Source organism: Cervus elaphus, chromosome 30 (genome assembly GCF_910594005.1).
Source record: "Cervus elaphus chromosome 30, mCerEla1.1, whole genome shotgun sequence".
Lineage (NCBI taxonomy): Eukaryota > Metazoa > Chordata > Mammalia > Artiodactyla > Cervidae > Cervus > Cervus elaphus.
In genome coordinates this window covers 68361955-68389358 of record NC_057844.1, presented here as the reverse complement: position 1 = coordinate 68389358, position 27404 = coordinate 68361955, and the positions used below count along the sequence as shown (strand labels likewise).

General features: G+C 42.9%; 1 protein-coding gene across 1 annotated transcript in view; it reads right to left on the bottom strand.

Annotated features, from left to right (window-relative positions):
- Nucleotides 1-27404, bottom strand: part of LOC122687097 (ATP-binding cassette sub-family C member 4-like) — a 330146-nt gene that overhangs the window by 122145 nt on the left and 180597 nt on the right. Inside the window, exons 12-14 of the mRNA XM_043892537.1 lie at nt 16897-16991; nt 16587-16673; nt 2853-2949 (exon numbers count right to left, since the gene is read on the bottom strand). Of these exons, the coding sequence (XP_043748472.1) occupies nt 2853-2949; nt 16587-16673; nt 16897-16991 (279 nt within the window). The remainder of the gene's footprint in view (nt 1-2852; nt 2950-16586; nt 16674-16896; nt 16992-27404) is intronic.

Here is a 27404-nt window from a genome sequence, read left to right as displayed (position 1 = left end):
TGACCCCTCTCATCCTATCCCCTGAGGTGGTCCCCTGGAAGAAACACTATGAAACCTTTGGGAACCATCTGATACTGAAGAATTAGAATTTTATTCAAGATATATTGTGTCTTGTGCCACTTGAGAGACAAAATGCATACACTCTATTTAGTGAAATTACTACTTTCTACTTAGTATCTGCAAGCTGCACAAGAAAATTACTAGTGGTACAAAGACAGTAATTTCACTCAGCAGCCAAGCCCTGACAATTCCAAGGGGACAAGGGGGCAGCCATTCCTCCTCTGATGTGAGAGAGGGATCAAACAAATAGGGTGGACCCCAACTCATCCAAGGGTGCTCTCTAGTGGAAAAATTGTTGCTCTAAAATTGAGGATGGTATTCTCAAAAGAAGCAATAAAGAGGCCCCAAAACATCTAGGGACTGGCTAAATATGTTATTGTGCCTCTCACTATTCTATACTCAATACTGCCAATGCAGGGTTTTACATACTAGTATCACCTGCTCTGTGGGCTTCCCTGGTAGCTCAGCAGGTAAGGAATCCACCTGCAATGCAGGAGACCCTGGTTCAATCCCTGGGTTTGGAGTATCCCCTGGAGAAGGGATAGGCTACCCACTCCAGTATTCTTGGACTTCTCTGGTGGCACAGATGGTAAAGAATTTGCCTGCAATGCAAAAGACCTGGGTTCAATGCCTAGGATGGGGAGATCCCCTGGAGAAGGGAATGACAACCCACCCCAGTATTCTTCCCTGGAGAATCCCCATGGACAGAGGAGTCTGGGGTCACAAAGAGTTGGACATGACTGAGTGACTAAGCACAGCACATCATCTGCTCTGCACACGAAGTTAACTGGTCTCAAGCTTAAGTAATCTGAGCTCCACATTCCTGGAGGGGTGGAGAACAGTCTACACATGGAATTGCTTCAAGAGGTAGAATGGTGTATTTTAATAATCTTTCTTAAAGCATAAATTCATTTGATAAGTGAGAGATTTGGCCACGGGTCTGTTGAAAGAGACAAGGGTTAACAACAGAGATTCTGAGGCACAGACACAGACAAACCAAGGGGTGAAATACCAAACAACTACCAAGTCTGAAAAATTCTCCCTAATCTCCAACCCACTCCCAATCGTGTGTGGTGTTGTGCACTGAATGGTAGCCCCTTAAAAAGGTGTGTTCAAGCCCTAAACATGGTACCTGTGAACTGACCTTATTTGGAAGCAGGGTCTTTGCAGATGCAATCAAGCTAAGATGAGGCCACATTGGAGCAGGGTGACCCTAAATCCAATATGACTGATGTCCTTATGAGAACAGAAGAGACTCAGACAAACAAGGGATAATGGCCACATTGTATCAGAAGCAGAGACCACAATACTGCAGCTGGAAGCCAAGGAACACAAGGAAGGCCAGCGCACACCAGTGGCAGGAAGGACGGATTCTCCCCTGCAGCCTTCAGGGAGAGCACAGCCCTGCCAGCACCTGGACTGGGGACTTGTAGCCTCCAGAGCAGGGAGACAATAAATTTCTGTTGTTTTAAAGACATAGAGAACAGACCTGTAGTTCCCAACAGGGAGGGAGCTGGGGAGACTTCGAGTGAGAGGTTTCGGATTAGCAGATGTAAGCATTATATATGGAATGGATATACTGTGTAGCACACAAAGAATTATATTCAGTATCCTATAATAAACCAAAATGGAAAAGAATATTTAAAAATAAATATATGTATAACTGAATCACTTCACTGTACAGCAGAAATTAATACAATATTGTAAATCAACTATATTTCAATAAAATAAAATAAATTTCTGTTGTTTTAAGTCACCCAGTTTGCAGTACTTTGTTATAGCAGCTCTAGAAACTGATACTCTAGCCTGAGTCCACACTTCTGTCTCCTCACCTTTACTAAGATTTCTAACTGCTTCTGCTGTCACCTCTCCAGTGACCATCAGAGGACTCTTTTAAATCCCACATCAGACCACATCCTCCTCTGCTCTGGACCATCCAAGGCTTCCATCTCACCCCAGGCTCGCTGCTCACTGCTCAGAGACCAGCTCCCTCCACGTCCCCCTGCTCACTCTCGTCAGACATGCTGGTCTTCCTGCTGTTCCTCCAACCTGCCAGGTCAGCTCCTTCCTTAAGACCCCCTGCCTCAGATTCCCTCTCCCAGGTGACAGCACAGTCCCCACCTTCATGTCGCTCAGACCCTGTGAGGTACCAGCTCCTCAGGGAGGGAGCCAAGATGTCACCTTCTTTGTCACATCTGTCCCCATAAGAACAGGAGCCCCGGGTGGGCAGGGCCTTGTCCTGCTGCACAGGCTCCCACATGTATTGGGCATATAGAGACCTGGGCAGGGAGACCAGCAACTGGGGACACCAGCAGAGTGGGTGTCTCTGACCTGAGTGCTTGGCTACCCAACCTTGCTTCCTGTACTAATGGAAGATGTTCTTTAGGCAAACTGTGCATGGCAATCATGCGGATACAAATAGGTCTTAGTATCTCTAATTTCCAAATAATACAATTTGACTTAAATCCTGGAAAAGGAAAACAAAATGTTCTAAATAACATTGCATCATTATCCTTAACAATTTCACTAGAACAGTGATGATTCGGTAGCCTTGCACTTCTATACACTTTAGGCTTTATGTGGCTCAGAGTGTAATAGTGACATTTCTACAGGCCTTTGGATTCATCCTCAAATGTAAGAATACCACCAGCTCTGAGACAAAGGGAGTGTACAACTGAGGGAAAAGAGGGCATTTACCATTAACCCAAGGAGAGTGACCTGTTGGGAGGCCTGGCTTTCAACACACCTAAGTGTCAGTCAGCAACTTCCACAGACTTCTAGAAATTACTTACCTTTTCCAATAGCAGAATCTGACTTGCATCTTTTAGGTACTGCCACTGATGAGTCACTAAGATTGTGATCTTCTCATGCAAGACTTGGCAAATACACCTACAAATGTAAAGGTACAGTATGTAAAAACATGAATGGGGGTGCTTCCAATTGAAAACACATATTTTGAAAGCATAATGAGACAAAGACAACACAGGAGTTGAAGATCCATGGTTTAAACACCAAATAAATAATACAAACTAGTTCAGTTCAGTTCAATCGCTCAGTCGTGTCCGACTCCTTTTGACCCCATGAATCCATGGGGCATGGCAGGCCTCCCTGTCCATCACCAACTCCCGCAGTTTACTTAAACTCATGCCCATCGAGTCAGTGATGCCATCCAGCCATCTCATCCTCTGTCATCCCCTTCTCCTCCTGCCCCCAATCCCTCCCAGCATCAGGGTCTTTGTCACGAGTCAACTCTTCGCATGAGGTGGCCAAAGTATTGGAGTTTCAGCTTCAGCATCAGGCCTTCCAATGAACACCCAGGACTGATCTCCTTTAGGATGGACTGGTTGGATCTCCTTGGAGTCCAAGGGACTCTCAAGAGTCTTCTCCAACACCACAGTTCAAAAGCATCAATTTTTCGGCGCTCAGCTTTCTTCACACTCCAACTTTCATATCCATACATGACCACTGGAAAAACCATAAGCTGATGTAATATTAAACTACCTTCCCCTTAAAAATGTACTAACTTAGAATATAAAAGCTATGGTAAAAAATAAAGATTGGCCAGACTCTGCTGCACACCCCCAGTCTGGTCTCTCTCTCCATCTCTCTGTCTCTCTGTCTCTCTCTCCGTCTCTCTGTCTCTGTCTCTCTCTCTCTCTCTCACCGATGCCGTTCATCCTAGGGTACCCCTGGATCCTTAACTAGATGGACATTTGTTGGCAAAGTAATGTCTCTGCTTTTTAATATGTTATCTAGATTGGTCATAACTTATCTTCAAAGGAGGAAGCATCTTTTAATTTCATGGCTGAAATTATGATCTACAGTGATTTTGGAGCCCCCAAAAATGAAGTCTGACACTGTTTCCACTGTCTCCCCAGCTATTTCCCATGAAGTGATGGGACCAGATGCCATGATCTTAGTTTTCTGAATGTTAAGCTTTAAGCCAACTTTTTCACTCTCCTCTTTCACATTCATCAAGAGGCTTTTTAGTTCCTCTTCACTTTCTGCCATAGGGTGGTGTCATCTGCATATCTGAAGTGATTGATATTTCTCCTGGCAATCTTGATTCCAGCTTGTGCTTCTTCCAGCCCAGCGTTTCTCATGATATTCTCTGCATATAAGTTAAAGAAGCAGGGTAACAATATACAACCTTGACGTATTCCTTTTCCTATTTGGAACCAATCTGTTGTCCATGTCCAGTTCTAACTGTTGCTTCCTGACCTGCATACAGGCTTCTCAAGAGGCAGGTCAGGTGGTCTGGTATTCCCATCGCTTTCAGAATTTTCCACAGTGCCGGGGTCCAGCCTCAGTAGGATCCAGGGGTACCCTCAGGATGAATGGCATCGGCGAGAGAGAGAGAGAGAGACAGAGAGAGAGAGAGAGAGGCCAGACTGGGGGTGTGCAGCAGTCTGGCCAACCTTTATTTTTTACTGTAGCTTTTATATTCTAAGTTAGTACATTTTTAAGGGGAAAGTAGTTTAATATTACATCAGCTTATCCTTCACGAAACCAGGGTGTTTTCTGCATACTTCTTTGTGAGAGTCTTTTACATTATCTTCTGGTCATGGGGCCTATCGACATTTTATGACCTAGGTGAATGCAAAGCTGTTTTCCATAATCTATTCTTTAATGAACACAAAGGTCAGTCCTTTTGCAGAAGTTATCAGTTAAATTTATCTAAAAGGTTTACCACACAAAGCCTCTGCAGCTCCAGTGAGGCAGCCCCTGTTTAGCATTCCTGGTTAAAATGAACAATTCTAAACTCTTATTTTTCTAAATATTTAACTATAACCACTTTTAGAATATTTTTATGTTCTCTAATAGGGCTTCCTCACCCCGCAAAGGGCTCTGTGCCTATTAGGGCCTTTTGTGTGATCAGGTTCTTTATGCTGTTCATGATTAAAGTGTTGTGAGCAGTCATGTGCATTATTACGCATTTGCCAAGCAGGCTAGAATGCAAGAAGGGGGTGTAAATTGAAATACTCCTTTCATCCTGGATAATCTTACAGGATACCACCGTCCAGGAGACATATTGATTAAAGTTCTAAGTTGATTCTGTTTGGAGAGAGATCGGGGAAAGCCGTCTACCTGTGTCACAGAAATTAGGGAGCAGTCTAATATAGCAAGCATCAGAAAGACAGATATCATCTTTAAGGTGAGAGCCGGGGCAGCTTTTCAAAATCCCTGAAGTCCTGATCTGGCTTGCTTGTCAGGTCTTCTCCTCATGACCTTGTCATGGGTGGGATCAAGTGTGCTGGCTCCCGGCACCACAGTTTATTGTGATCCACACAGTCGAAGGTTTGGCATAGTCAATAAAGCAGAAATAGATGTTTTTTTGGAACTCTCTTGCTTTTCCGCTGACCCAGCAGATATTGGTAATTTGATCTCCGGTTCCTCTGCCTTTTCTAAAACCAGCTTGAACATCTGGAAGTTCTCGGTTCACATATTCTTGAAGCCTGGCTTGGAGAATTTTGAGCATTAGTTTACTAGAGTGTGAGATGAGTGCAATTGTGGGGTAGTTTGAGCATTCTTTGGGATTGCCTTTCTTAGGGATTGGAATGAAAACTGACCTTTTCCAGTTCTGTGGCCACTGCTGTTTTCCAAATTTGCTGGCATATTGAGTGCAACACTTTCACAGCATCATCTTTGGGGATTTGAAATAGCTCAACTGGAATTCCATCACATCCACTAACTTTGTTCATAGTGATGCTTCCTAAGGCCCACTTGACTTCACATTCCAGGATGTCTGGCTCTAGGGGAGTGATCACACCATTGTGATTAGCTGGGTAATGAAGATCTTTTTTGTACAGTTCTTCTGTGTATTCTTGCCACCTCTTCTTAATATTTTCTGCTTCTGTTAGGTCCATACCATTTCTGTCCTTTATTGAGCCCATTTTTGCATGAAATTTTCCCTTGGTATCTCTAATTTTCTGGAAGAGATCTCTAGTCTTCCCCATTTTGTTGTTTTCCTCTATTTCTTTGCACTGATCACTGAGGAAGGCTTTCTAATCTCTCCTGGCTACTCTTTGGAACTCTGCATTCAAATGGGAATATCTTTCCCTTTCTCCTTTGCTTTTTGCTTCTCTTCATTTCATAGCTATTTGTAAGGCCTCCTCAGACAACCATTTTGACTTTTTGCATTTCTTTTCCATGGGGGTGGTCTTGATCCCTGTCTCCTGTACAATGTCATGAACCTCCGTCCATATTTCATCAGGCTCTCTGCCTAACAGATCTAGTCCCTTAAATCTATTTCTCACTTCCACTGTATAGTCATAAGGGATTTGATTTAGGTCATACCTGAATGGTCTAGTGGTTTTCCCTATTTTCTTCAGTTTAAGTCTGAATTTGGCAATAAGGAGTTCATGATCTGAGCCACAGTCAGCTCCCGGTCTTGTTTTTGCTGACTGTATAGAGCTTCTCCATCTTTGGCTGCAAAGAATATAATCAATCAGATTTCGGTGTTGACCATCTGGTGATGTCCATGTGTACAGTCTTCTCTTGTGTTGTTGGAAGAGGGTGTTTGCTACGACCAGTGCGTTCTCTTGGCAAAACTCTATTAGCCTTTGCCCTGCTTCATTCTGTACTCCAAGGCCAAATTTGCCTGTTACTCTGGGTGTTTCTTGACTTCCTACTTTTGCATTCCAGTTCCCTATAATGAAAAGGACGTCTTTTCTGGGTGTTAGTTCTAAAAGGTCCTGTAGGTCTTCATAGAACCCTTCAACTTCAGTTTCTTCAGCATTACTGGTTGGGGCATAGGCTTGGATTACCATGATATTGAATGGTTTGCCTTGGAAATGGACAGAAATCATTCTGTCCTTTTTGAGATTGCATCCAAGAACTGCATTTCAGACTCTTTTGTTGACCATGATGGCTACTCCATTTCTTCTAAGGGATTCTTGCCCACAGTAGTAGATATAATGGTCATCTGAGTTAAATTCACCCATTCCAGTCCATTTTAGTTTGCTGATTCCTAGAATGTTGACATTCACTCTTGCCATCTCCTGTTTGACCACTTCCAATTTGCCTTGATTCATGGATCTAACAGTCCAGGTTCCTATGCAATACTGCTCTTTACAGCATCGGACCTTGCTTCTATCACCAATCACATCCACAACTGGGTATTGTTTTTGCTTTGGCTCCATCCCTTCATTCTTTCTGGAGTTATTTCTCCACTGATCTCCAGTAGCATATTGGGTACCTACAGACCTGGGGAGTTCCTCTTTCAGTATCCTATCATTTTGCCTTTTCATACTGATCATGGGGTTCTCAAGGCAAGAATACTGAAGTGGTTTTCCATTTCCTTCTCCAGTGGACCACATTCTGTCAGACCTCTCCACCATGACCTGACCATCTTGGGTGGCCCCACATGGCATGGCTTAGTTTCATTGAGTTAGACAAGACTGTGGTCCTGTCATCAGAATGGCCAATACAAACTAAGTACCAATATAAATCAATAAATCTGACTAGGCCCTCAAATTCATCAGCAGCAAATCTGAATCCAGCTCTGCTAAAAAATTCTAAAAACCAGTCCAGTGAAGGAGGTATCAGCAGTTAGGTTTTTTTTTTTTTTTCCCCTCAAAAAACTCATCAATTATTTACATGTTTCATGATGATAAACAACTGACCAATACTGAGATTCCAAAACCTGACTGAACTAAAACACTATTTCATCACTATACACGAATTGGAGAAGAGGAATCTATGTCATTTAAAACTCTGTACATTTTTCTCAGGCAGTTTTCTAAGTGATTGTTTATTATTCATAAGGTACATAGTAACAACAAAAAATTAATAGACTCTTGGTAACCTTTGCCAGAGTGCATTTTCTAGACACTTCTTCCCAAATAGCATTAGATAGAAAATGAATGCTAGTGTGACCTCCATATGTCTCTGCAATATTCCATCCCAACCAGAATTTAAACTTTTCATTTGAACCGAAAACTTCCTGAATATGAAAATGAAAAATGAGAGTCCAAATGGCCCAAATCAGAGGAAATCATCCAACAGTTCAAGACATACAATTCTCTTAGCCAAGACTCCCCCCCAAACTATCTAAACTTAAGTGTTGTGTGTTTTTTTTTTTTCACAGCAACCCCCTCAAACTGCCCCTACATTTTAAATGCAGACCCCAGGGAACTCAGTCCCAATCTCTTCCTACAGGGCCCACAACCCCTTCAGAGAAGTGAGTAGCCAGGTCCGAGGCCCCATTGAGCATGGGCAGGGCTCTAGGCAGGTACTCTGAGTGCCCTGCACCCTCACAAAGCAAATCTCAGGAACATGGGCCAGAGCTCAGCCTGCTGAGTGAGTCAGATGGAGAACCTGGAGGCACTAGACTGCAGCTCAGTTCCTCAGACGAGCCACTAAACCTCAGTTTCTTCATCTCAGAAAACATCAATGACAATCACATGTTCTGAGAAGTCTAACCACCAGCCTGCTCAGTAAATGTCAGCTTCCTTCCCCACTCCTTCCTAACCACAAGTGGTCATATGTTTTGGACTCAGAATAGAAAAACTCTGAGGGGACCCTCTGGACACAGGGTCTGTGATCAGAAAGAAGACCCTGGGATGCAGACACATGCACCATCATTTCATTAATTCCAAACAGATTTATTTTTACCTTATGACATGTCTTAGTTCAGCTTTTGTACCTAAGTTTCTTGACTGAGTAACCCCTTCCTCCAGTTAGTACTAAAGTTTTGCATGGAATTGTTGTCAATCAGTCCACAAGTCATGTCCAACTTTCTGTGACCCCATGGACTGCAGCAAACCAGGCTTCCCCGTCCTCCAGTGTCTCCACAGTTTGCTCAAATTCATGTCCATTGAGTCAATGATGCTATCTAACCATCTCATCCTCTTCTGCCCCCTTCTCCTTTTCCCTTCAATCTTTCCCAGTGTCAGGGTCTTTTCCAATGAGTTGGCTCTTCACATCAGGTGGCCAAGGGCTGGACCAGGACACAATCCATGGCTGGACACAGGTGTCACTGCATCAGTTCACCTAAGGCCCCTCACCTTATGTAGGTGATAGAACTCACTTAGTGTAGTAAGTGTAACAACGTACAGGTGTAAAACTTACAGACCTTAAAAACCTTGGATATAGATTCATGACTGAAGAAAACTGTTAATGGCTAGTAGAAATATGATTCACTCACTTCTAATACAAAATACTCCCCATTATTAAGCTTTAACACAACCACCATCTCTCATAGCATAATGTTCCATCCAATTTTCTAACTCATTGAGAACATTCTCAGTTGCTGCTAAGTGATATCCTAAATATTGCATTCATGCTCCCTGCCCTAAGATTCCCCAGAGAATGTGGTTCTGATTAGCAAAGGACGGTCTTAATTAACAAGCCTGCTTCTATCAAGTGTACATCCAGAGTCATTACACCCAAAATGTTGAGAGGGCTTTATAAACACATCCTGGGTTCAGAAAAGAACTTGGGAGAGCTTTTGTGATGAGCGCAGTGACACTTGACAATCAGAACTCTGTCTTCTCCCCTCCTGGTGATGCAAATACAACAGTCAGCAGAATCTCTTCTTACACTGATGGAGAACTTGTGCAGATACACACAAAACAGAGTGACAGACATTTCTGAATTCAGGGTGGGGTATTGAGAACAGGGAGTCTGAGCTATTCATGATACCAGAAGGGCAGGTTGGGGAATCTCTGCCACAGCACTAGAGCCATCACTGAACTCATGACAAGACACAAGGCACTTCTCTAAGGGAAAATTCATCAAGCCATGATCAGGAGAGGCTGGGAAAGGGGGTCAGACCAGAGAGCTGGAGGCCATGCCAAGTGTCAGCTGTGCTGCTCTCTTACTTTGAAAGAGTCAGTACTACTGTGCATTCTTTGTGTGGCAAAATACACAGAATATGAAATCTACCATTTTAACCATTTTTAAGTATACAGCTCTGTAATGTTAAGTACATTTACATTGTTGTGTAACCATCAACACCACTCATCTCCAGACCTCTGTCATCACCCCAGCACTAGGCACATGTTACACACAAACTTTGGTAGAATTCGTACAATGACCCTGCTAGTGAATGTGGAACACCAGCTCCTTGTATCCAGAGCTAAGCTGCCCCCACATGTCTCTCTCTTTCTCTCACACACACACTGCTAACTGCTGAAATCTTTTTACTTTGCTAGGTAGCATGAATTGTGAGTTGAGAATGAATTCTTTCCCCCTACTAATGTTAGGGGAAGCACACTGATTGAAACGGCCCACCCTGGCCAGGCACCATAGTAACCATTTGCATGAGTTATTTTATGACAGGAGATCCTGATAAGGAATACGGAACTAATAAGCCACCACCAACCGGAAGAGTTCGGGAAAGGTCAAAAGGAAAGACCGCGTGTCTGTCCACTTCCCAGAATCCCTCTTGCTAGCATCCATCTTGGCTGAGCAATGCGTGCGCCGCCAGGAAAGACTCTGAATTAGAATGATTGGCCAAAGACTACCCGGAAACGAATCCCATCACCATAGAACCCAAGACTGTGAGCCATGCGGCAGAGCAGTTCTCCTGGGTTCCCTTACCTACTGCTCTCCACCCGGGTGCCCTTTCCCAATAAAATCTCTTGCTTTGTCAGCATGTGTCTCCTCGGACAATTCATTTCCGAGTGTTAGACAAGAGCCCAGCTTCGGGCCCTGGAAGGGGTCCCCCTTCCTGCAACACTAATGTACATGCTGATGTCTTAACCCCGAGTACTTTAGAATTTGGTGACAGGACCTTCAAAGAGGTATTTAAGTTAGATGAGGCCATTAGGGTGGGCCAGATATAATCTGACTGGTGTCCTTAGAAGAGGAGACTAACACATAAGGACAGAGACACAGGGGTGCATGTGGACAGAGGGAGGACCATGTGAGGACCATGCAAGAAGAATGCAATTAGAAGCCAAGTAGAGAGGTCTAAGGAGAAACTGAGAGGGTAACAGGCAGGAAGGCCAGGGGTCTCCAAGTGGAGGAAAGAGGCTGCAAGTGCCAGACATTTTTATCTCTCTTAAGCAGCAGGAGGGAAAAACCAGCGATATGTTTTTCCTTCTCTATACAAATTTAAAAGGAGGTTTCTCTTAAAATGCTGTGTTGCCATGACACTTGGTCTCACCTAAAGCTAACTACTCTCAAACCTTGAGTTAACCAGTACATTTCTTTTTCTTATGGAAATGTTGTCTTAAGCTATGTTAATGAACCCCAGACTGTATCTTCAAGTTGGTTCCACCAAAAGGCCTAACTTACTTACTCAGGTATTGTTCCCTTAATCTATGTAAACGGAACTATTTGTTGGTATTCTGCCCTTCTACAAGATTCAAGTCAATCGTTTTATGGCCAGGGATGAATTATCTGGTGCCATTCTAAATTTTATGACATTCCTTTCTTTTCATTAACAGACTGTGAGTGACTATATAACATACAGCTAAAGACTAGGAGGGGGGTACTCTTTTGCCCCCTTCTGATGTCTATGTCAGAAGCTTTCTCTATCTCCTTTATACTTTAATAAAACTTTATTATACAAAAGCTCTGAGCGATCCAGCCTCGTCTCTGGCCCTGGATTGAATTTGTCTCCTCCGGAGGCCAAGAATCCCGTGTCTTATCGTTCAGCAACAACCTTTCAAAACCGAAGTGCCCACACCTTGATCTTAGACATTCCCAGCTTCCAAAACTATGAGAGATAAACTTCTGTTATTTCTAAGCTTCCCCGGCTCTGGTCTCCTGTGATAGCAGCCTGGATGGACACAGCCCCAGCAAACTAACACAGGGCCTGAAAGCAAGAATTTCTAAATAGCTTCTCTCTGCCGAACACCCCACCTCCTCCAGGTGAGGGCGTGCCTGCTGTTCTCCTCACAGCCCTGTTTCCTCCTCCCTCCACACCTGAGCTTCTACTCATCCTTCAGCAAAAGAACTGGGTCCTCGGAGGCGGTCCTAAGATGGCAGAGGAATAGGATGGGGAGACCACTTTCTCCCCCACAAATTCATTGAAAGAACATTTGAACGCCGAGCAAATTCCACAGAACTTCTGAATGCTGGCAGACATTAGGCACCCAGAAAGGCAGGCCATTGTCTTCGAAAGGAGGTAGGACAAAATATAAAAGATAAAAAGAGAGGCAAAAGAGGTAGAGACAGAGATCCGTCCTGGAAAGGGAGTCTTAAAAAAGAGAGAATCTTCCAAACACCAGGAAACACTCTCTCCAGCTGGTCTGTGGCAAGCCTTGGAATCTCAGAAGGCAAAATAACCGGAAGGAGAAATATATAAATAATGAAAACCAATAGATTACCTGCCTAACAGCAACTCCCAGCAGAGTAGCAGCCCAGACGCTTACATCCACTAGCAAGCAGGGGAGGGACAGGGAGGAGCAGGCTTCATTGCTTAGGGTAAGGACCAGGCCTGAATGCCCTGAGGGCAATCTGAGGGAAGTAGCATGAGATAGCAACCCAGACTGTGGGATAGCTATCCTGTGAAAAGCCCTAACCTAAGACACTGCCAAAAGTCTTATTGCCAAATTCAGACTTAAATTGAAGAAGTAGGGAAAACCACCAGACCATTCAGGTATGACCTATATCAAATCCCTTATGACTATATACTGGAAAAGAGAAATAGATTTAAGGGACTAGATCTGATAGATAATGTGCATGATGAACTATGGATGGAGATTCGTGACATTGTACAGGAGACAGGGATCAAGACCATCCCCATGGAAAAGAAATGCAAAAAGGCAAAATGGTTGTCTGAGGAGGCCTTACAAATAGCCGTGAAAAGAAGAAAAGTGAAAAGCAAAGGAGAAAGGGAAAGATATTCCCGTTTGAATGAAGAGTTTCAAAGAATAGCAAGGAGAGATAAGAAAGCCTTCCTCAGTGATCAATGCAAAGAAATAGAGGAAAACAACAGAATGGGAAAGACTAGAGATCTCTTCAAGAAAATTAGAGATACCAAGGGAACATTTCATGCAAAGATGGGCTCGATAAAGGACAGAAATGGTATGGACCTAACAGAAGCAGAAAATATTAAGAAGAGGTGGCAAGAATACACAGAAGAACTGTACAAAAAAGATCACAATCCAGATAATCACGATGGTGTGATCACTCCCCTAGAGCCAGACATCCTGGAATGTGAAGTTAGGTGGGCCTTAGAAAGCATTACTACGAACAAAGCTAGTGGATGTGATGAAATTCCAGCTGAGCTATTTCAAATCCCGAAAGATGATGCTGTGAAAGTGTTGCACTCAATATGTCAGCAAATTTGGAAAACTCAGCAGTGGTCACAGGACTGGAAAGGGTCAGTTTTCATTCCAATCCCAAAGAAAGGCAATCCCAAAGAATGCTCAAACTACTGCACAATTGCACTCATCTCACACACTAGCAAAGTAATGCTCAAAATTCTCCAAGCCAGGCTTCAGCAACACATGAACTTCCAGATGTTCAAGCTGGTTTTAGAAAAGGCAGAGGAACCGGAGATCAAATTACCAACATCTGCTGGATCATCAAAAAAGCAAGAGAGTTCCAGAAAAGCATCTATTTCTGCTTTATTGACTATACCAAAGCCCTTGACTGTGAGGATCACAATAAACTATGGAAAATTCTGAAAGAGATGGGAATACCAGACCACTTGACCTGCCTCTTGAGAAACCTATATGCAGGTCAGGAAGCAACAGTTAGAACAGGACATGGAACAACAGAATGCTTCCAAATAGGAAAAGGAGTATATCAAGGCTGTATATTGTCACCTTGCTTATTTAACTTATATGCAGAATACATCATGAGAAATGCTGGGCTTGAAGAAGCACAAGCTGGAATCAAGGTTGCCGAGAGAAATATCAATCACCTCAGATATACAGATGACACCACCCTTATGGCAGAAAGTGAAGAGGAACTAAAAGCCTCTTGATGAAAGTGAAAAAGGAGGGTGAAAAGTTGGCTTAAAGTTCAACATTCAGAAAACTAAGATCATAGTATCTGGTCCCATCACTTCATGGGATATAGATGAGGAAACAGTGGAAACAGGGTCAGACTTTATTTTGGGGGGCTCCAAAAATCACTGCAGATGGTGATTGCAGCCATGAGATTAAAAGATGCTTACTCCTTGGAAGGAAAGTTATGACCAACCTAGACAGCTTATTAAAAAGCAGAGACATTACTTTGCCAACAAACATCCATCTAGTCAAAGCTTGGTTTTTTACAGTAGTCATGTATGGATATGAGAGTTGGACTATAAAGAAAGCTGAGTGCCGAAGAGTTGATGCTTTTGTGGAGAAGACTCTTGAGAGTCCCTTGGACTGCAAGGAGATCCAACCAGTCCATCGTAAAGAAAATCAGTCCTGAATATTCATTGGAAGGACTGATGCTGTAGCTGAAACTCCAACACTTTGGTCACCTGACATAAAGAACTGACACATTTGAAAAGACCCTGATGCTGGGAAAGATTGAAGGCAGGAGGAGAAAGGGGACGACAGAGGATGAGATGGTTGGATGGCATCACCAACTCAACGGACATGAGTTTGAGTCAACTTTGGGATTTGGTGATGGACAGGGGGGCCTGGCATGCTGCAGTCCATGGTGTCACAAAGAGTCAAACACAACTCAGTGACTGAACTGAACTGAACTGAACTGCTGACCTTTTCCTGGCCCTGTGTCTTAACAAGCTCCAAGTAGAGACAGGTTCCTTACTGGCAGGAATGAGAGCTGAGCATCCTAGTTTCCCTTAATTCTGCCCAGTGTGGGCCCTTCCCCTCTCCTGGCTGACCGTCTTGCTTTGTAAACCAAGAGGTTTTGTGCAGTGACATCTCTAAGGGCATCGATCTCAGGGCACACAGCAGGGCTTTAATAAGTGCAGCTGGAAGGACTCGTTGGCTTCACCAAGGTGAACAACAGCAAGATGGAGTAGATGTGGATGCTGCTTCAGAAAAAGCAAGTTTGTGAGACTTTCAAAAAGACACGTCTAGACTCCACCAGAGGTCTTGGTCAGCATGTATTAGAACATATTATACACAAAAAAGCATCAGAGTCTTTCTACCTCAGGGATTCAGTGGTCAAACAAGAACTACCAACAACAAATTCCAGAAACACAAAGTGAGAGTCAGGACTTAAGCCAGATTCTAGATACCTAGTTTCAAATTCAAGTTAACCCTACATGTGGGTCTAAGTATTCATTCTACTAAGCATCGATGAAGCAATGTTAATGTTTGAGGCCATATGCTGGTGAGGAATAAATCACTTTGAAATTCTGGACTTTAGTAAGAATTTGAAACCAACGGAATGACAAGCAAAATAAATCAACAAGGCCTTTCCACAGAAGTCGTATGCCAGGACTAAAAGCTTGGCTTCTAACATGCCTTAAACAAATGATGGAGGAAAAGAACTGGCAGCTAAGTAGCAGGTCACCTAGTCCCACTCTCCAATTTAAAAAGCGTTCATCCTTCTGGGTAATCCCAGTGAGGGATGGGATGGGGAGAGAGGTAGGTGGGAGGGGGGGTTAGGATGGGGAACACATGTACACCCATGGTGGATTCATGTCAATGTATGGCAAAACCAATACAATATTGTAAAGTAATTAGCTTCCAATTAAAATTAAAAAAAAAAAAAAAAGTACTTCTAAAGTGTTACACAGCGGGGGTGGGGGGGGGGGTGGGGGGAAAGGAACTAGAAGGTGAGGAGAGGAGAAAAGATACATCAGGCAGAGGGGACAGCATGAGCCAAGCACCAGAGGTGAATTTGGGACCAACATGGATGACTCGGGGAGGTCTGAGGTCTTGTGCCCTGGACAACTTTAAGAAAAGGCTATGTCTAAACCACCAGGCTGTGTGCATAGAACACTGTGATGCCAGAGGTAGGGTGAGCCTCCTGTAATTTCACAAGGTCACTCTAGACTCAAGATTATGCCGAACATTTCCCCCCGACACATAAACAAAAAAAAGAAAAAGAGGAAAAAAAAAAAAGCATGCATCATCTTTCTTTTCTTTAAATATTTATTTATTTATTTAGCTGCGTCAGGTCTTAATCATTCCATGCAGCATCTTTTGTTGCAATGCACAGACTCTCAAGCTGTGGTGTGCAGGCTCTGGAGCACGCAGGCTCAATAGTTGTGACCCATGGGCTTAGTTACTCCATGGCATAAGAGATCTTAGTTTTCCAATAGGGATAAAACACATGTCCGCTGCATTGCAAGGCAGATTATTAACCACTAGACCACCAGACCACCCTATTCATTGTCCTTCTTATCCCTGGGGTCTGGATTCAGCAACTACAAATAGCAGGGGGAAATCTGCCATCTATCCCTCACTCCCTAAAGCACAGACCCCACTGTCCTCCACACACCAGAAGCATCTGCTGTATTTTCCTGTCTTGACCTCAACATGATGCAAAATTTCTCTATGATGGATCTTCTGTGAGGGGAAGGGAGGAGAGAGAGAGACACCAGGCAGAGCGAACTGAGTCTCCCAAAGTACAAAGGCTTTCCTGAGCTCTCTTCCCTGATCTCTACAGAGTTCCTGGAAAGCAGAGATGATAGAAAGCAGGGGCAAACTCACTGTTCCAACAAGTGCCTGCTGACTTCTGCATCCACTGCGCTGAGCGGATCGTCCAGGAGGTAGATGTCTGCATCCTGATACAGGGCTCTAGAAAACGTAGAGAGACCTCAGGAGAGGACACTTCACACTCCCTGAGTCTCATCTCTGAATCATGACAGTGTTCAAAAACTCTATGTTCATTCCAAGAGCCTAGGGAAAGAGCCAAGACCCTGCTTCACACAGGCCCACCCAGTGAGCAGGGTCTGTGTGCTCACATCCACTAGGAGCCATGGAGGAGGAGGGGCAGGATGACAACTGAAATGCCATTTACCTTGCAAGGCTGACCCGGGCTTTCTGCCCTCCACTCAGTGTGATTCCTCGGTCTCCTACGACAGTTAGATCTCCATTTTCCAGAAACTGTAAATCCTACATGAAGAGAAAAAACGGAAAAAAACAAAAATTTAAAATGTGTTGTCCTCCTGCCATCTTTACCCTTTAGCGTTAGTACTTCATAGAAGTGTTTGACCAGCAGCAGTGTGCTTCTTTTCATAGCTTAGAACTAAATTGTAACTTTGAACATTAAAAGAAAAAAAAAAAAACTTCTCAGGGCTTTCAATGTGTTTTCATTCTATATTTTTTTCACAGCATTTGTGCATTTAACCATTATAACAGGTATTTATTGAGCATCAACTATACAGCAGGCATCGTTCTGGGCACAAGAATTCAGCCATGAGGAAACAAAGTTTCAGAATTTCTTTCCATGGTGGGAGACGGACGATATGGAAAATTAACCTGAGCCCAAGAACTAAGGACGAGAAGGAAAAGGAGGTCAAATGGAGAGTAAAGAAGGGAAGTGACTCCACACTGGAGTCAGAGGGCTCTGCTCAGAGCGGGTGTGAGCAGATCTGGGGGAGAGGGAGGGGCTCAGGCAGACCTGGAGAGGCTGCTCCTCACAGAGGGAGGGGCGGGTGCAGGGGCAACAGGGAGATGCCCAAGGGGTTCAGGACGAGGAGGCAGGAGAGCAGAGTAAGAGTGAGGGGAGTGAGGGCGGAGACAGAGCAGGAGGAGCCTGGGGGCCCTCCAATAAAGGAGTAAAGGGAGTACTGACCTGGTCTGAGGGGGTTTTTTTCCCTCTTTATGGGAGGGGGGATCAGGATGGGGAATACGTGTAAATCCATGGCTGATTCATGTCAGTGTATGGCAAAAACCACTACAATATTGTAAAGTAATTAGCCTCCAACTAATAAAAATAAATGGAAAAAATAAATTAAGGTCTGAGGTTTTTAAGAAATCAGTCCTGCACTTTGTGGAAAACAGACAATAATGGGAGAAAGGTGAGGGCATATACAAGCGAGGAGTCTACTGGAATATCTAGGTGAGAGATGACAGTGGCCAGGACCAGAGTGGAAGCAGCAGGAATGGAGAGGTGGGCTCCTGCTCCAGACACATTAGGAAGGTGGAGTCTGTATGACCTGCTGACGGGACAGGTGTGGGCTGTAAGAGGACTATGGTGTCTGCGGTTAGGAAGGGGAAAGACAGGGTCTCCATTTACTGAGTTTGGGAAGATGGTGGAAGCAGGTTTAGGAGACTTCTCTTGTGGACAAGCTGAGATGACCCCCCAGTGGTGTCACAGTGCAGCTGGACATGCAGGTGTGAAGGTCTGTGCTAGAGGCACAGGTGTGAGAGCTGGTGGCCCAGGAGGTGAAGGCACAGGTCTCACTTTATCAAGGAGTAAATGTGTCACAAACAAAACATTTTACTGATCTCAGCCTCAGCTTCCCACTCTCTCTCTGCAGAGATAATACCTGACCTGTGCCTTCCACAGTGATACTTAAGGCAAGTGGTAGACTGACAAGATCAGTACAAGATATGGAAGCAGAAAAAATAAGCATGTGAAAAGATATTCGACAGAAATGTCATTAGGAAATTACAAATCAAAACAACAAGATACTACTATATACCTATTAGACTGGCTAAAATTCAATACACTGAAAACACCAAATGTTGAAGAGAATGTGGAGCAACAGGAACTATAATTCATTACTAATGGGATGTGAAATGGCACAGCCATTGTGGAAGATATTTTGGCACTTTTTTAACAAAGATTAACATGGGATTTACTACATGATCTAGTAATCATTCTCCTAGATATTTGCCCATATGAATTGAAAATTTATGTCCACATGGGAACCTGTACCTCAATACTCATATCAATTTCTTTTATAATTTCCAAGAACTAGAAGCAAGAAAGATGACCTTCACTAGCTCCATTTAGAAACAAACTGAGGTGCAACCAAACCATGGGATATTATTTAGCAATAAAAATAATGAGTTATCAGGCCATGAAAAGATGTGGAGAAATCTTAAATGCATTTGACTAAATTAAAGAAGCCAGTCTGAAAATGCTTCATTGTGTATGATTCTAACTCTAAAACACTATGAAAAAGGCAAACTATAAATACATGAAAAAGATCAGTGACCACTAATGGTTGAGTGAGGAGGAAAGATGAAGATGCAGAGCACAGAGGTTTAGGGCAGTAAAACCTCTGCATGATAATGTACTAGTGAATGTATGACATTATGTATTTGTCAAAACCCATAGAAATGTACAATAAAAAATGAACTTTAATGTAAAGTGTGGATTTTAGTTAGTAATAATGTATTGTTTTGGGTTCATCTATTGTAACAAATGTACCACACTAATGCAGATGATAATAGTGAAAACTGAGGGGAGGGGTAATCAGAAGATGGAGTGTGTGGAAACTTTGCAGAGCCTGCTCAATTTTTCTATAAACCTAAAACTGCTATAAAATGAAGCATAAAAAAAAAAGATGGAACAGTCTGGGCATGAAAAATCAAAGGGAAAGAAACAGTGTGCTCAAGGGACACATAGAAAAACTGCTGGACTAAGTAGATTCTTGTCCATGGAAACAGGAAAAACTCAAAGCTAAGAAGGATATGAAGTTTCGACTTGAGAATCTTGGAATCTATCAAAAGTTATAATTTAACATTATTTAAGAACTAAATAGACAAATCAGAGTACCTGATGGAGGGGGGAGATAATAAGAACATCCCTGAATGACATGATAACAACCGAAGTTTATGTTACACAGCATTATATTACAAATCTTAGATTGCCTGTAATTACCACTGAACAGATCCTGGCACAGACAAACAGAGTTTGGGGGAGTTTGTTATCTACTAAACCCGTCAGGCCTCAATCTATGATGCCCAGCAGTACCTTTCTGCAGACAAAGCCCTCTTTTGTCTCTACTTTAGCAAATTTGAGGAGAAAGCAAGTGGCACAGCAGGGTCTCCAGGATAAGAAGTTTGCTGATCTCCCTAAGTCTCACTTTCCTCTTCTACAGAATGTGCTGCAGAAACAAGAGTCACTAAACTCAATGATGCTGTGAGAATCAAAACACACATATGAACACCCTCCATAAATAAAAAAAAAGGACATGAATTGATTATAACTTGCTATTGCTGACTGAGGCCTATTTTCACATCAAGCCAACAATGGGACCCTGCTCATAGTCTGGATCACAATATGCAAAGCATGTGACCACAAGAAAAAGTAAGAGATCATCTCCATCATAACCCTCCCTGACAGCCACAAAGACATACAGGCACACAGGTCCCCTGCTCATTCAAAGCTTAAACTGGAGTGCATCCAATGAAAGGCAGCAATAGCTCTATTGTGGAAATTCAGTATTTCACTTGTTTCTTTCTGTAGCTTAGAAATTATCATCTCACGCTTTTGGCTTTAATTAAAAACAACAGGCCATTTTAAGATAGGTTTCCAGCCTCTCTCTCTCTCTCTCTCTCTCTCTCTCTCTCTGTCTCTCTCACACACACACACACACACACACACACACACACACACACACACTATTTAGTTGGCCTCTGTTTCACTGTTGACAGTTTTCACAAACTGTTCCACTTGGCTTTTATGTTTTGATATTATGTTGTTTTCATTTCTTTCTCAAAACAGCACCACACTGTAGCATAGCAATCTTGACCATGCTCTGTAAAAGACACCTGAATCCCCTTCTTCATTTAGCACAGTCAGAGCATAAGATGCAAGTACTCTCTCTCCAGGTCTGATGGGAGGACTTCAAGTGCCTCCTTGACTCTGACAATTCAATTCAGTTCAGCTCAGTCGCTCAGTCGTGTCCGACTCTATGCCACCCCATGGACTGCAGCACACCAGGCCTCCCTGTCCATCACCAACTCCTGGAGCTTGCTCAAACTCATATCCATTGAGTTGGTGATGCCATCCAACTATCTCATCCTCTGTCATCCCCTTCTCCTCCTGCCTTCAATTTTTCCCAGCATCAGGGTCTTTTCAAATGAGTCAGCTCTTCACATCAGGTGGCCAAAGGATTGGAGTTTCAGCTTCAGCATCAGTCCTTCCAAAGAATACCCAAGACTGATCTCCTTTAGGATGGACTGGTTGGATCTCCTTGCAGTCCAAGGGACTCTCAAGAGTCTTCTCCAACACCACAGTTCAAAAGCATCAATTCTTTAGCACTCATCTTTCTATATGGTCCAACTATCACATCGATACATGACTACTGGAAAAACCATAGCTTTGACTAGATGGACCTTTGTCAGCAAAGTAATGTATCTGCTTTTTAATATGCTACCTAGGTTGGTCATAGCTTTTCTTCCAAGGAGCAAGAATCTTTTAATTTCATGGATGCAGTCACTATCTGCAGTGATTTTGGAGCCCCAAAAAATAAAGTCATTCACTATTTCCCCATCTATTTGCCATGAAGTGATGGGGCCAGATGCCATGATCTTCTTTTTTTGAATATTGAGTTTTAAGCCAACTTTTTCACTCTCCTCTTTCACTTTCATCAAGAGGCTCTTTGGTTCCTCTGGGCTTTCTGCCATAAGGATGATGTCATCTGCATATCTGAGGTTATTGATATTTCTCCCTGCAATCTTGATTCCAGCTTGTGCTTCATCCAGTCCAGTGTTTCTCATGATATACTCTGCACATAAGTTAAATAAGCAAGGTGACAATATGCAGCCTTGATGTACTCTTTTCCCAATTTGGAACCAGTCTATTGTTCCATGTCCAGTTCTAACTGTTGCTTCTTGACCTGCATACAGATTTCTCAGGAGGCAGGTAAGGTGGTCTGGTATTCCCATCTCTTGAAGAATTTTCCACAGTTTGTTGTGTTCCACACAAAGGCTTTGGTGTAGTCAATAAAGCAGAAATAGATGGAACTCTCTTGCTTTTTTGATGATCCAATGGATGTTGGCCACTTGATCTTTGGTTCCTCTACCATTTCTAAGTCAAGTTTGAACATCTGGAAGTTCAGGGCTCACATACTGTTGAAGCCTGGCTTGGAGAATTTTGAGCATTACTTTGCTAGCTTGACAATTACTATGACAATTATTCATGGACAAACCACAGATGGGAAAACCATTTCAAAGATTTGAAGTGAAATCCAAGTCAGGTTAATGCCCAGTCACCATTTTCTGATTAGGTTAAAGGGAAAAGCCCGAGTTGAGCATATATTACAGTTCCTTCCCCTGACAGGAAGGTATTCTTATTCACATTATTTTCCTCTAAGTTAAATTTAACCAATTCTCACTTAACAGCAGACACACAAACTAGAGGCAAACTAGGAAATGGTGCTGCTGATTCTTGATGCCATCCATCCAGAAGAATATGAACAGCCCTTTACTGATGGCAGAGACTTAGTGTAGAAACAACACCCAGAAGATTGTTGAAACAGTTAATGAGGCCCTGACAGAGGAAGGCTGGGTTTCAGAGTCAAACAGCGGATGTCTTGCCTTTCTTACAGCTTTTCTTCCATGTGGAATCACCCTTCCTCTCTTGTCCTGTCAATAGTCTTCCCATCTTTCCAGGTTCAGTCAAAACACACTCTCCCATAAACCCATCCTGGACTCATCTCTTCCTGCTGGTTTCCTAATGTTCTGTCTACATCTCTAATCTCTCATGAAGAACTGTCTTATCCTGGTCCATTATTTGTACACAAGGACACGGCGTCTCTCAGCTCCTGGAGGGTAAGATCTGTGGTGGACCCCGATGCTGTGTATCTCTAATCCTCACAACAAGCTGCACAGGAAGTACTGGCCCCATTTCACAGATGAGGAAATTGAGACTAAGTGAGGTCACATCACTGCTCTGAGGAAAGCCTTTACATAATGTACTATGTATAGAGTACCTACATAAATATAAACTTAAATAATGAAAGTTAAATATTCAAATGCCTTCTTTCTTACATGTCATATTTTATGGATGTGTTTTACCAAAAACTGACTGAGCTTAAAATTAAGAGCTAATTTTTTTTCAAAATTAGTTGAACATTTATAAAGTGCCTGTTATGTCCCTAACAATCAGGTGCTTTAAAATCACTCTTGCATTTCATCCTCAAAACAACATTATGAGGTTGATAGTATTATTATCTCTATTTTACAGATGAAGAATCATGCACCTAGCAAGCAGAGAAAGACTCAACTTCTAAACCTCTGACTCCTGGGCCCTGAAGTTGATGTCATCAGTCTGAATTGATGTTGTCACTGTGATTACTTCGTTTCTCCCTATTTTATCATATTAATAGAAATGTTTTCAGCTCAATGAACTTAAATGTTTACTTCAATTAAATCTAGTATAATATGTCATGTTGTAATTAACATATGTAATACAAGAAAATTTGCTCTTTTTACTGTTTTTTTAATCCAGGATTTGGGGGCAGTGGGGTTAGGGAAAACAGTGAGGAGAAATCTTCATTTATATGTAAGTATATTTGTAGAGAAAAGGGCTATAATAGTAAAAATAGTTACCATTTACTGAAACACTGGCATGTTTGCATTCCACATGCAGGGCCTGTAGCCTTTACAAAAATCCCATCTCTCCTTACATTCAATAAGAAAAGTAAATGAGATAAACACCCAGAGTTAATAACTAAGATTGTTTTTCTCCAAAAGCCAAGCCTTTTCTACTACACATACAGTTTCTGTAACTACAGGTCAAAATAGTTCTCAGTTCAGTTCAGTCACTCAGTGTGTCCGACTCTTTGCAACCCCATGAATCACATACAACAGGCCTCCCTGTCTATCACCAACTCCTGGAGCTTACTCAAACTCATGTCCATCGAATCATTGATGCATCCAGCCATCTTATCCTCTGTCAGCCCCTTCTCCTGCTGCCCAAATCCCTCCCAGCCTCAGGGTCTTTTCTAAGGAGTCAACACTTCACATGAGGTAGCCAAAGTATTGGAGTTTCAGCTTCAGCATCAGCCCTCCCAATGAACACCCAGGACTGATCTCCTTTAGAATAGACTGGTTGGATCTCCTTGCAGTCCAGGGGACTCTAGAGAGTCTTCTCCAACAAAACAGTACAAAAGCATCAATTTTTCGGCGCTCAGCTCTCTTCACAGTCCAACACTCACATCCGTACATGACCACTGGAAAAACCATAGCCTTGACTAGATGGACCTTTGTTGGCAAAGTGATGTCTCTGCTTTTCACTATGCTATCTAGGTTGGTTATAACTTTCCTTCCAAGGAGGAAGCGTCTTTTAATTTCATGGCTGTAATTACAATCTGCAGTGATTTTGGAGCCCAAAAAAAATGAAGTCTGACCCTGTTTCCACTGTTTCCCCATCTATTTCCCATGAAGTGATGGGACCAGATGCCATGATATTAGTTTTCTGAATGTTGAGCTTTAAGCCAACTTCTTCACTCTCCTCTTTTACTTTCATTGAGAGATTTTTTAGCTTCTCTTCACTTTCTGCCATAAGGGTGGTGTCATCTGCATATCTGAGGTAACTGATATTTCTCCCAGCAATCTTGATTCCAGCTTGTGCTTCTTCCAGCCCAGCGTTTCTCATGATGTACTCTGCATATAAGTTAAATAAGCAGGGTGACAATATACAGCCTTGATGCACTCCTTTTCCTATTTGGAACCAGTCTGTTGTTCCATGTCCAGTTCTAACTGTTGCTTCCTGACCTGCATATAGGTTTCTCAAGAGGAGGTCAGGTGGTCTTGTATTCCCATCTCTTTCAGAATTTTCCACAGTTTATTGTGATCCACACAGTCAAAGGCTTTGGCAAGGTCAATAAAGCAGAAATAGATGCTTTTCTGGAATTCTCTTGCTTTTTTGATGATCCAGCAGATGTTGGCAATTTGATCTCTGGTTCCTCTGCCTTTTCTAAAACCAGCTTGAACATCTGAAATTTCACGGTTCATGTGTTGCTGAAGCCTGGCTTGGAGAATTTTGAGCATTACTTTACTAGAGTGTGAGATATGTGCAATTGTGTGGTAGTTTGAATATTCTTTGCATTGCCTTTCTTTGGATTGGAATAATAACTGACCCTTTCCAGTCCTGTGGCCACTGCTGAGCTTTACAAATTTGCTGACATATTGAGTGCAGCACTTTCACAGCATCATCTTTGGGGATTTGAAATAGCTCAACTGGAATTCCATCACATCCACTAACTTTGTTCATAGTGATGCTTCCTAAGGCCCACTTGACTTCACATTCCAGGATGTCTGGCTCTAGGGGAGTGATCACACCATCATCGTGATTATCTGGGTCATGAAGATCATTTTTGTACAGTTCTTCTGTGTATTCTTGCCACCTCTTCTTAATATTTTCTGCTTTCTGTTAGGTCCATACCATTTCTGTCCTTTATCGAGCCCATTTTTGTTTGAAATGTTCCCTTGGTATCTCTAATTTTCTTGAAGAGATCTCTAGTCTTTCCCATTCTGTTGTTTTCCTCTATTTCTTTGGATTGATCACTGAGGAAGGCTTTCTAATATCTCCTTGCTATTCTTCAGAACTGTGCATTCAAATGGGAATACCTTTCCTTTTCTCCTTTGTTTTTTGCTTTTCTTCTTTTCACGACTATTTGTAAGGCCTCCTCAGACAGCCATTTTGTTTTTTTGCATTTCTTTTCCATGGGGGTGGTCTTGATCCCTGTCTCCTATACAATGTCATGAACCTCGGTCCATTGTTCACCATGCTCTCTATCTGATCTAGTCCCTTAAATCTATTTCTCACTTCCACTGTATAGTCATAAGGGATTTGATTTAGGTCATACCTGAATGGTCTAGTGGTTTTCCCTACTTTCTTCAATTTAAGTCTGAATTTGGCAATAAGGAGTTCATGATCTGAGCCACAATCAGCTCCTGGTCTTGTTTTTGCTGACTTTATAGAGCTTCTCCATCTTTGGCTGCAAAGAATATAATCAATCTGATTTCGGTGTTGACCATCTGGTGATGTCTATGTGTAGAGTCTTCTCTTGTGTTGTTGGAAGAGGGTGTTTGCTATGACCAGTGCATTCTCTTTCCAAAACTCTATTAGCCTTTGCCCTGCTTCATTCTGTACTCCAAGGCCAAATTTGCCTGTTACTCTGGGTGTTTCTTGACTTCCTACTTTTGCATTCCAGTTCCCTATAATGAAAAGGACGTCTTTTCTGGGTGTTAGTTCTAAAAGGTCCTGTAGGTCTTCATAGAACCCTTCAACTTCAGTTTCTTCAGCATTACTGGTTGGGGCATAGGCTTGGATTACCATGATATTGAATGGTTTGCCTTGGAAATGGACAGAAATCATTCTGTCCTTTTTGAGATTGCATCCAAGTACTCTTTTGTTGACTATGATGGCTACTCCATTTCTTCTAAGGGATTCTTGCCCACAGTAGTAGATATAATGGTCATCTGAGTTAAATTCACCCATTCCAGTCCATTTTAGTTTGCTGATTCCTAGAATGTTGACATTCACTCTTGCCATCTCCTGTTTGACCACTTCCAATTTGCCTTGATTCATGGACCTAACATTCCAGGTTCCTATGCAATATTGCTCTTTACAGCATCGGATCTTGCGTCTATCACCAGTCCCATCCATAACTGGATATTGTTTTTGCTTTGGCTCCATCCCTTCATTCTTTCTGGAGTTATTTCTCCACTGATCTCCAGTAACATATTGGGCACCTACTGACCTGGGGAGTTCCTCTTTCAGTATCCTATCATTTTGCCTTCTCATACTGTTCATGGAGTTCTCAAGGCAAGAATACTGAAGTGGTTTTCCATTCCCATCTCCAGTGGACCACATTCTGTCAGACCTCTCCACTGTGACCCATCCGTCTTGGGTAGCCCCACATGTCATGGCTTAGTTTCATTGAGTTAGTCAATGCTGTGGTCCGTGTGATCAGATTGGCTAGTTTTCTGTGATTATGGTTTCAGCGTGTCTGCCCTCTGATGCCCTCTCGCAACACCTACCGTCTTACTTGGGTTTCTCTTACCTTGGACGTGGGGTATCTCTTTATGGATGCTCCAGCAAAGCTCAGCAGCTGCTCTTTTCGTTGGATGAGGGGTATCTTCTCATGACTGCCCCTCCTGACTCTGAACGTGGAGTAGCTCCTCTCAGCCCTCATGTGCCTGGGTAGCCGCTGCTCTTTGGACGTGTGGTAGCTCCTCTCGGCCGCCGCCCCTGACCTTGGGCATGGGGTGGCTCCTCTCGGCCACTACCCCTGACCTCGGGCGTGGGGTGGCTCCTCTCAGCCACTGCCCCTGACCTCGGATGTGGGGTAACTCCGAGACTATGCCAAAGCCTTTGACTGTGTGGATCACAATAAACTGTGGAAAATTCTGAAAGAGATGGGAATATAAGACCACCTGACCTCCTCTTAAGAAACCTATATGCAGGTCAGGAAGCAACAGTTAGAACTGGACATGGAACAACAGATTGGTTCCAAATAGAAAAATGAGTATGTCAAGGCTGTATGTTGTCACACTGCTTATTTAACTTATATGCAGAGTATATCATGAGAAACGCTGGGCTGGAAGAAGTACAAG